Source organism: Ruditapes philippinarum, unplaced genomic scaffold, assembly GCF_026571515.1.
Source record: "Ruditapes philippinarum isolate M1 unplaced genomic scaffold, ASM2657151v2 ctg2663_1_1_1_1, whole genome shotgun sequence".
NCBI lineage: Eukaryota > Metazoa > Mollusca > Bivalvia > Venerida > Veneridae > Ruditapes > Ruditapes philippinarum.
Window position 1 is genome coordinate 43,772 of NW_026852429.1, and position 11,723 is coordinate 55,494.

An 11,723-nucleotide genomic window follows, 5' to 3' on the forward strand; every position below is an offset into this window, starting at 1 on the left:
ACACAAGGGAGTGGAAGCTTGAATTTTGATTAGAAAAGATACTTTGTGTTAATTCTTCAAATGATATTGGGGGTAATAAAATCAACCGCGTGGTAAAAATGGTTGAAGTACATTTGGCTATCATTTTTATAATGTTTGAAAAAATACTACCGTATCAATTATAAAGCATAAGTGGTTTCTTTATAAGGAAAATTATTTAACCATTACAAAAGTAGAAAGTATCCGTATGAACCAATTATGCAAATTCAAGTCTGGTTTTAGAACGCAACTCTGAGAAATTAACGAATCAAAGTTTAATATTAAAAAATGCATTTCCGGATACCGCAATTTATGAGTCATGTATTTCAGGATCGGGATATGGGCTTCTTTTATACCAAAACGAGCAGGACCTACATTTTGTCAAAACCACAGAAAATACGAACAAAATTGCTAGATAATGTAATCCTATTATAGACAAACTTTGTACATCTGTACAAACTCCGCTGAAGGTCCGCAATGACATAGCCTTTTTATGCTGGATTTTGAATTTCTCTTTATAATTACATGTATAAAGGTCATATACCAAATTTCAAGACACCCTAATGTAGGAGAACATCCTATTCTACTCCGTGCATTATTTAAGCACGTGAATCAAACACCAAACCTCCCGGAGGCCAGCTAGAGATCTTATTTACGTGAAAGAGTCCAAAGTGCCTGGCGGGAATCGAACTTCATAGCAATAAAGGGCCAATGGGCCGTATTTTTTCTCGTTTTTATTACAATGTATTATTATTTATTATCATTATTATTTATTACTATTATTATTATTATTATTATTATTATTATTATTTATTATTATTATTAATTATTAATTATTATTGATCTATTCAACACATAGAGGCTCTTACTAGGGTAGACACTGCACATTTCTTTTTTTCTTTTTGGAAATTTACAAGCAATAATTCTTTTAACGAACTTAATAAAATTAATCGAACTTCTTCCCTAAGTATTCACGTGTAATTAGAGAAGTCATTTTCAGATACATGCAATTCTTCCTTAATGATGCAAATCGAACAACTTCTTTCAATAACTCATTTGTCAACTAAATAATAAGCATAATCGTTGAATGTTTGTTTAAAGTTGTACATGATACGTTACGTTAAGTCGTACGTCTCAATTAAAACATAAATCACAATACAAAGGCAACATTTTTTTTGAACGAAATAAGTTTGTGGCTTTAAACCTACCGATTAAGTAATTTGATGGCGTTAATGTGACGATAAAAGAATCATCTGTACATTAAGCTCGCTAATACTAGTATGTTGTGAGCATTACATTTACACAAGAATGATTCCGATTCCCCTATTTTTCTATGAACTTTTTAATAATTCACGTTAGATCGGGATTAAATTTAAGATGATCTTCTATTTAAAGCAAGATATACTTTGAAAGCTGTCTGTACTACATGTAATGGACCGGATAAGGACTTGAACTTACAATTCCTTATTGAGAGGCAACCGCCTTTTCCTACAGGCCGTCTCTACCCTTTGAAAATGACTTTGGTTACAACATAGACATTTATTTTCAATTAACTTAGGCTTATAAACCCGCGATGACGTAATATCAGCAAATGCATAAAATCACAAAGTGTAAATGTTCATACATTTACAAAACATTTTTATCAGAATAAAATTATGACCTATAGAAGAAGGTCATAATGACAATTTATTCATTAGATTAATTTATGCCCATATTTCTCTCATGTACATGGTATATGTTTAATATGACTTAATTATAAAAATATATGACTAGACATATTAATAATTAATTTTTAAGAAAATAAAACATGTGACTCTTCAATTTCACCGGAGTGTGGAAAAAAAAGATATAATTTACCAAAATTCAAACTATGAAGTAATGTCAAGGTTTATGCATCAAATAAATATAGACATACAGACCTATAAGGTAATACATTTTGATATCAAAATATCATAAATATCTTATATAAACAATGAACAGGTCAAGTCTTTTTTTTGGACATAATATTATTTATTTAAATGAGCAAGTAAGTAATCGGGTCAAAATAAACTTTCAATATTGAAAACTGCCTAACTTAATGTTTATCCTGTCTATACAAGAGTATGTAAACATCGTTATCTCAATTCTATTACCATTAAAATGTGAAATCTATATAAACAAATAAAAATAGTTCAAAGAATAACTGAATAAACGCATCCAGTGTTTTCTTTTACTTTGAAGTTAATAAAGTATCTATCTGTAACCATTTAACAAAATGTCAACCATTTTCCCGGACAAAATCGTTGCTTTTGCAGCTCGTGCAGCTTCTTATTATTTAAAACACCCTGGTTTGTGGTATTTTAAATAGATTAAAAACGCTCAGTAATGATTTTATGAGTTTTAAATTTTTGCCTCCCTAAATGCAACGTGCAATGATAATGTATAGCACATAATCTCACATAACGAACAATCTTGATAAAATACTATCGCTTTATGCTGTTCATGATCCATGAAAATATAAATACTGACTTCTTTTGAAGTTGTAAACTTTCTCACGATATTTTCATCTGCCTTTAAAAGTCATAAATATAAAACAGAAGTCGTATCAAAATTTAAAAGAAATTGCCCGGTGATTACTCAATAAATATAGATTAAGACAGGCAAATTATAAAACGTTTATCCGCTTCGTGGCTACCGCAGAGAGCGGGCATCGCTCTTGAAAGACCAGGGCATATAATGTACGACCGCTATTTCGTATCTACAGACGCAATGTCTGTTTTTCGTCAATGAAAACTGACCATGTTAAGCCGAGCTAAAATATACGGTGGCGCCGGGTGGAGAGTTTGAACACAGCAATATCAGCACATGTTGGGTCTTCAAAGAGACATTTTAAAATGTGGACCACGAGTTATTTTAGCATTAAAATAAGAATACAGATTAGATCTCGCTTTAAACAAACCCTTCTTGAGTCAAATTATGAATTTACAAAAAAAAAAGAAAAGAAAAAAAAAAAGGATAAAATGAAAAAAGAGAATTTTGCCTACATGTCTGCATCTTTGTGAACTGATTTGTATATTTGTTAAGACATAATTTTAAAAATCATTTCTATATAGTAGTTCGCCAAAGGAAAAGATTTCTATTAGACTCGTCTTTCGTTATTATATACAAATGGTTTGTTTGTTTCTTGTTTATTTGTATGTATATTATATATACTTTTTGGAATAAATATTCAAGCCAATAGTTACCTATTTTTCAGGATTAAAATCTCTCTCTCACTATGTTAAATAATGCAAGATGACATCAAAAATAACTTTACTAATTATTTAAGTGTCATTTCAATATAACTTAACAATCAAAAATCAATATTTTGAACAATTTTGCGGCTTAATATTCAAAAGAAATGAACCAATCAAAATATCAATACTTATTAAACTCTTCATGGGAGAAGTATCGCGCGCTTGCTTGGCATTTAGCACGAGAATGACGCCCTTGACTCACGCGGATAGAGGTGAGAGGTCAACCTATATCAAATCTCTTGCCTGTCTGCACGCGCCAACAGGCCGTGGGAATGAATATTATTTCGTCTTTATCAAATATATAAATCATTCAAAAACACGAATGTCAAAATTAAACCTTGTATTTTTGTGTGAGAAAGTAACTTTTCGTGATAGAGTGTGATTAAATTTAACGCCTTCCAAAAAGAAAAAAAAAAGATCGCCCAAAAACAATGGTGCCAGGTCGTTACGATTCACCGTATATTAAAATATAAATAGAATAATAAAGCCGAGACTTTGACTTTATTGTATTACAAATGAGATGAGAAACACAAATTTGTACTCATTTGTCCCGGACTAGGATCAACATACATGTGTTATGATAAGACCATAATTAATAAATAAATAACTAAACTAATAAATTGAAAGATTATTAGGCCCAGTCCAGCTTAAATGTACATTGTATGCTAAAAACTTATTTAAGACTATACCAGACTTGTGAAACAAGTCCTTCGCTCGAGCACCCTGCAATTGTTCGGTTCGAGTTGGATTCCTGAAACTAACCAATATGGTGTCATATGAGTTAACATGGTCGTGACCGGGGTAAAACTCGAACTCACTCAGTGTGGAGTGACAGTCATCTTAACCACTAGGCTCCCCTAAAAAATAAAATTTGACATGCACGTGTGCAATCATTGCTGACTATCTGCAGAAAATATTTCTATTGTCCCAATAGGGTATTCGCTTTGCTTCTTATACGGAAAACCCCTGATACAGTGGGAATAGAGCACATTTCGGTTCAGTTTTAATCTATTTACTGTAGCTGTAAACGGATTTGGGTGGGTTTTTTCGCTCGTGGCCTGGGGTCCGACTTGTCATCTGAGATTCGAGTCATGCTATTAATCGCCGACCATAAAGCACAATTTTAAATGACCAGCATGGCTATCTCAATTCGAGTTTTGGAACTGGTTGGTCCGTGATGTAACTGACCAAGATAAGTATTAGAGCGTTCATTGACGCAGACGATAACTTTCGAGTAAAATGATACTTTTCTTTGGAAATTAAATTTTTCTACTTTTATCCTTCTGTGAGTTACGTAGTATATTCGACAATATATGTTCAAATTGAATTCGTGTTTAAAATACCATAGGTTAAAACAACATTGTTACTTAAAATACACAATGAAATCATTATATGCACGAAATAACGGCTCTAAAATAGACTTAACCAGTTTTTCTCCCAAAAGAAAACTTAAGATTTTCCCCGGAATTTCTTTGAAAATAACATTACAATATTTTCTAAAATATTGTTATAGACGAAATGATAATTACATTAATGACAATTAATACCTGAATATGAAGGTCAAGGTTATTTTTCTGGAATTTTGGACAGGATGTACTTGCACCAAAATAAACACGATATAGGGTTTTCATATTTTCTATTTCGCAACAATCGTAAAAAACAAACATAATAAACATAACATTTTAAACACAAGTAATGCACTTTTTTTACATATTAATCAATAATAATGGTGTAAAAGTTTATCTCCAGGACAAAGCACTAAAATGTTTGTAAATTGTATTATAACCTCGTGTACATTAACATTGTGTGGTTATATAATGAAAATATGAGGCAGTCATGTCAAAAGACATTCTGCACGAGTCTATTGTCTTCCAATGGATATGAGAGATTGCAATGTCAAACCATTTTAATAACGAATTTGGAAGCAATTAAAAACTTTTTGTATAATCAATTAATATTAAGTCCAGAAGTCTACCAAGGCCGCCAAACATCTTCAACTTTTAATGGACTCGGTGTCCTACCAAATTTAACAAGTCCCTGTAAATTAATGTCCATTTGAGACGCTGTATATGACGTCATTTCATGTGATGAGGGTGAACAAGATGGCGACGACGAAGTATCTGAAATGTCTGAGTTCGATACTTGAGAAAACGCGGAAGAATCGTAAGCTTTCATGCTTGCTTTTGTTCTTGGTGGAGATCTCGAGGTATATAGTGGTACAGCTTGGTTACAAACCGGAGCTGAGGTGGAATGAACATTTTGTTGCATCGGCTGAGATTGTCCGAGGTACACCGCAACAGCGGACGGAGAGTTTGTGTTGGGCACTATTTGAAATGAACCACACAGCTGAGCAGTATTTCCTGCTGTACGTTGTGGATGCTGTTGTGAGTTTTGTCCCTGATTGTACATGTTTGAAACGTTTAAGTTTTGTACTTGCTGAAGCACTAATGGCGATGTATGAACGGCTGGCATAAGAAGACAACCATTTTGAGCACTATGTAGTCCTTGCTGATTTGATTGGTGAGGAATTTGAACATTAAGCGGTTGCTGACATTGTTCGGATGTCTGACTATTTAACTGAGTTACAACGTTGCCTAAATGGCTCATCAGTCTATTTCTGGTTTCCCCCTCGACGCCTTGAACTGATCCAAGGTACCTCATGACCTCGTTCGCACATTCGTTGAACCCGGCCTTGTATTTGGTGACGACAGTCGGGTCGCAGGTCATAGCTTGTGATACCTGTTGACGCTGAAGCTGACGTAAGTGTTTTACCGTCATTTCCAGGATATCCGCTTTCTCAAGCTTTGAGTACTGGTTTGTCTGAAAAATAGAAATAAGAAATTCATAAATAACTAGAAATACATTAACCTTAAACCTTTAAAGTACACGTTTTAGTAAAAATAAAATGACTAAATTAATAATGCGATTCTTAAATGTCACGGTATAAAAAGATGTAATTATATTTCGTTGTATTTGAATATACAATTATACAATACGTTAAGATAGTATCGCGACATATCCAATTATCCGCATTTCAACTGCCATTTATCAAAGAGAGCTCTCGTGGGAAAATCTTTCTAAAATCTCAGAGAGAAGACACCATGACGTGACCTATGGCATATTATCTTCTCTTTATCTCAGAAGTGAAACATTCACGTATATACTAAAGAAACCTGTTGCTACAGAAGTTAAAAGCGTCCAGTTTGCACGGCGTTCTAGCCAGGTCATTAATACTGCTTAAGTTTACACGTTTGAATAATTTAAATTGATCTTTTAATTAATTATTAACAATTAATTCGATTAATTAACCCAAATCTTCTTCAACAAGTTACTAAAATATGTTCATGTAATCATATCTATGTAAACAACTTACATCTTTTCTCATCGCTTGAAGCACCAACGTCTTTAGCTGTGTCAGGCAGTTGTTAATGCGTGCCCTTCTTTTCTTTTCCATAAACGGTTTATTACTCTAAAATAAGAAACAGATATTATATTTACAATTTTGTTAAAAAGAATGTTAAATGACATCAATATTCAATTAAATATCGTCAACTTTTATCAATCAGTTAAGTTAATAAAGAGTACAAGCATGTGATGTTTCCGAATTTATTATCATTTTTTATCATAATTAAAAAAGTAAAATATGTTGTGATATTATTTAAACATACCCTTTTATAAGCAGAATCTTTTTTCTCCATTTTGTTTGGTGAATTCATAATCCTATTTTCGTTGACAGTGTCAGACATAGCACTTTAAAGCAACTTGTTTAATTGTACAATATTCAATGTGTCAGTGTGTGAACGGTTAGAAAACTGAAGTAAATCTAAATCTACAAGTGGTTTTAGATTTGTATTTATAACCTCGGGCAGACGACATAAGTTCGCCATGTGAAGGAATTTGATCTGTCTTTCCCACGCTTACAATCCATCACTCGTAGCCAATCAGAATCGAGAGATAGCAACAGCGCGTTTCTGGTCTCGTGCCGGATCTCATCTGATTGGTTAAAACGCGAGATCGACCGATAAGTCGCAATTTCCGCTGTCAGTCAACGGGTAATGAAAGCGGACTCACGTGCCCATGTTATTGTGCACTGGCCTGCTATCAGTATGGGAAAACCACGCCTCCAATACGTTTTTGTTGGTCGTGATCTCATTCCGTTCCACTTGGGCTAGTCACTAAATAATCTAACTGATACAACCGTGGTTTAACAAAAGCTCTGATTACCGCCCGTGACTAGCTTATCGCAAGATGTCTATCGGTATGTGAACACTATTGTATAGCAGCGTGGGAAATTCGTCCAAAACTGTTCAAAATGCCTAAAGTGTCTTCATTTAGCGGTGAAGAGTCAAACCGATTGTCATCAAATACGGTCACGTGAGCTAAGCAACCTGTTGGAATACAAACAGCGCATTGTGGCGTCTAATCCCGGAAACGGTATCTTTAGTCGCTGGCTATAGACGGTACGGTTAATTATACCGAGTGGCACTTTATTGATTAGGTTTCTCTAAATATTTGTAAAAATTGTGAAAAATGATTCTGGTTTATGGGAATCACAACCATTGTTAAAACCATTTAAATGGCTTTAAACCTCCGGGCTTAAAGAGCTCTTTAATACTGCGTAGAATGTTTATAAGGGTGCATAATGATATGTTCCTAACATAGATAGATAGATATACCTAATCAAGGAGATATATTTTATATCTGTTATATGACCTTATATAATGAATTTCTTGAGCAGTAGTTCACTTGTGCTCTTCAAGATTTTACACCTTCATAAACTCAGACCTGCAACATCGGTCCACGCTCTTGTGGCAATATTTTCTGCCACTATGCATCCCTGGCCTTGAGAAATTCAATAGTTTGGCAAAGTATAAGCCGGACCAGAGTTGGTGGCACCATTTCTGTCAATCCGTTCAATCAAAAATATTCAATTAATTTACGTTGAAACAATAACAAGTGTAAACTATTAATCAAGCTATCACATGCAATTTTTGTAGACTTTCCCACAGTTGAAACTGGCGCATGCGTCACAAACATTTACATATGTTGTCACTATCGAATGTTTAAATCTATGCTGTCTTGCGTAATTGCCTGTCATTGATATAAACATGTCAACGGGCGGCTTTTAATTGATCAATGTCTTAGATCAATATTTATTCGGCGCACTTCAAAATCGATTTTTGATATCTTTACCCCAGGAGATTTAACGCTGAAGTAACGGAATATTCTTATCGCGTAAAATCACGTCTGGGATTGATTATCTCGTGTGTAGGTCACATGATAGTGTCAAAGGCGCGTGCGGGAACGAACGCTCGTTGGCAGTATTCATGTATTTGTGACAAAACTAATGCTCTGCGAGAGAGATTTTTAGTCATCAATGCTTCGTCAGAAAACTGTAATATGTGTTGTATTGAGGGTAATTTATAATACAGAAACTATAAAATAAAATTATTATAAAAGTTCATAAATTTATGAAAATACTAGTATTTACGGTTTTTAAGGTCAAAGATTTGAGTATGTTATTGCATACTAAATGTCTACCACCCTATGGCATAACTATGCAATGCTTTAGAAATCAGTTCACTTAATTAATCAATATAATTTTCATTAAATTGAAATAAACGCCTGGGTCCGTCTTGTCGGGGCAGTGTGATATATGAGATTATATTTAAGTAAATTTAACAAGTGTGTCAAAAATGCACATACAAACATCATGCTCTTCAATTCTGGAGGAAATAAAAGTATCTATCTACGTGTTTTTTTTTACATACAAAGCTTTTAATGCTATAAACCTGAAAGAAATAAATGGTAAGCACGGAGATTTTGAGCAATGTTTATCGTATTGTTATTTAATTATATGTTTGCATGATATACATAGAATATAAACTGGCGCTCTTTGTACCATCATATATTATACCGCTTTAAAGCCTACTGTAGGATCATAAATGGTAAATTATATTTTATACGTGGTTTATTAGTTTTTCATTTCAACATTATTTGAATAGATAAAATCTGATGAGTTCGTGGATCTATGAAGCGTGGCCCTGAGAAAATCTACCTCGCCGAAAACTAAACTTCAAACAGGTGCCCCGCGTATCAGACCAAGCGATAAACGATAGGATAAAAAGAAATGAAAATATTTTATCATAATATTGTGTAATAAAGTAATAATGATAATTAAAAAATACTTGAATCATGAAAATAGAATTCCCCTTTAAAACTATTATTAATATAGCAGGAAGAGAAAGTTAATGTTAATAAATGGAAATGTATATTGTATTATTCTGGTATATTGTGACTAATTATTCATTTTTGTATAACTTATAGCTTCTAAGTTTAGTTTTTCAGAAATATGAAATGCATAATCCGTAAGGTTAATTGACAGATACGTTTGACGGAACTTTATGTTATCACTATTTTAGTAAAGTATTATAATTATGCTGATTGAATAAAATATTTCATTTTACCAGGAACATAACATTATTGACTATATCTCCGATTTTTGTTTCTATAGCCTTTAATGGGACAGTACTTTACTGTGAAATATGTAAGATTTTATAGGCATTTTATAATTTAACAGACTAAAAAAATGTTTCTTTTTACAGTAAGTTACACCCCGCATATATCTCATCTAATTAAACGTATACGTACCCGGTAAATTACAGGGAAAATTAGTGGAGACATGGGTTTAAGACTATTTAAATGAACCAAATAATGTTGCGGTTTTCAAAAAAAATCAGTTTAAATCCATACAAACCAATTTTCTCACGTCTCAATCGTTATAAATATTACTGTAACAGGTGATCAATTGAACGGTCCATATTTAGAAAAAGAAAAGAAAAAAAATGACAGAAAAGAATAATCAGAGGAAAGATTATTTTTTACTGACTTCCGGCATTTATAATGGCACGGCACTGTACGGCTTTTATCATACTCCACGTGCGTTACGCAAACCAAAGTTCGTATCAAAAGCTCAAGTGCTGTTAACATTCCTTATAGCACGTGCGCATGTAGAACCAAGGTCCGAGAAATACACTCAAGTATCATTGAAATACTTTGTAATCATGTCAGATGATAAAGAAGCTGAGAGTTATATCGAATTCGTCACGTCAACAGATTTCTGTATGCTTGTGAACTTGCAAAAAGAAAAAAAAACTGGTTTGAAAATGTTCAGATTCTATGGTTATTTAAGATAACATTTAAATGATCGTTTAAATATAAGTTGTGGGAATGTCCACAATTTATTTTTGTAACTTTATATGGACAAAATTGGATATACGTACACTGGGGAAAGAGACATTATAAAGTATTAAAATCCATACAATAAAATACATAAATGTTCATTGTTTCTCATATAATAAACGATAACGTTTTCTTTTACTGATACATGTAATTAAAGTACTTAAAAACTTCGGACAGTTCCTTTTACAATGATCCATGTTAACTTCTAACTTGAGATATAATCATATATGGAGCACATGCAGTCAAGACTTTAGATTAGATTTACGCAAATAACAATTCATTTCGCAATAGCATCGCTCAATTCAGAATCAAATTTATTACGAACACGTGCACACGTGCAAATGTTACCACCTCTGCGAAGACACTAATAGCCACTTTCATTTTTTTTCACTCGGATGCGACTTCCTTGGCAATAATTTTGAAATGCTCCGCTCAGTCGGATTATCCTGGTTGTTCTATTGTTCTTTTATTTAAAGAGGACGTCCCTGTAACACTTGGAATTTCCTGAATGGACCTCACATGGCTACGGTAGCGTTAATTATGGCAAACCTCTCGCGAAAATTAATGACCTAACAAGTAAAATGTCAGCTCGAACCTTATGGTCAACCGATCGGACAGTATTTGTATTGCAGTAAAAATGCAATTAAACTTCTAATTGTGAGAATAAATTTGCAATGAATTTTGCATTACTGCCCTTCAATAGAGAATAAAGTACACTGGTATTTCATGAGACAAGAAGTTTAAATGAAACTAGTTTTTATAGCATACAGTATATGTTTGATGTATATCAACAATTCTCTTTCCCTTTTAGTAAATATGTGCTTTGCACGTGCGGTATGCCAATAGTTAAATATAATACTATAAAAATGTCTTAGAGTTTGCCACATAACGGGTAATTATTTGAATTTTCTTCCTAATTCGTTTTTAAAATGATTTCAGCTCTTTCATACACTAAAGCACAGCTATAAAAGAATATATTTATTCGCCTTTGCAACATTGGCACTACTTTTACACTTAAATATAAAACCTTGAAGAATATATACATCTCCAATATGGCTTCATGAACCTCGTGCTGAGCAAATAACCAATAATACTTACAATACAGTCTGGTCAAGCCGACATTGACCATACTTTATATTACGGCAATAAAAACCGTAGCATGAAAATTACATAAATATAAAACAGTGA

The 11,723-nt window shown here is 33.0% G+C and overlaps 1 protein-coding gene across 1 annotated transcript; it reads right to left on the reverse strand.

The window, feature by feature from the left end:
* Positions 1–4,912: 4,912 nt before the first annotated feature.
* Positions 4,913–7,163, reverse strand: LOC132760187 (transcription factor HES-4-B-like). The gene is made up of 3 exons (XM_060752105.1): positions 6,962–7,163; positions 6,667–6,762; positions 4,913–6,113 (listed from the first exon to the last, which is right to left on the reverse strand). Exons 1-3 carry the CDS (start codon positions 7,037–7,039, stop codon positions 5,265–5,267), a joined length of 1,023 nt encoding a protein of 340 aa, XP_060608088.1. The 5' UTR covers positions 7,040–7,163; the 3' UTR covers positions 4,913–5,264.
* Between the last annotated feature and the right edge of the window lie 4,560 nt (positions 7,164–11,723).

Bases quoted from the DNA above. Each gene is read 5' to 3' on its own strand.
- LOC132760187 (XM_060752105.1), bottom strand. From the start codon at position 7,039: ATGTCTGACACTGTCAACGAAAATAGGATTATGAATTCACCAAACAAA. The intron at 6,763-6,961 runs GTATGTTTAAAT...TTCTTATTTTAG, and splicing joins AAGATTCTGCTTATAAAAGG to AGTAATAAACCGTTTATGGA. The intron at 6,114-6,666 runs GTAAGTTGTTTA...TCTATTTTTCAG, and splicing joins TTCAAGCGATGAGAAAAGAT to ACAAACCAGTACTCAAAGCT.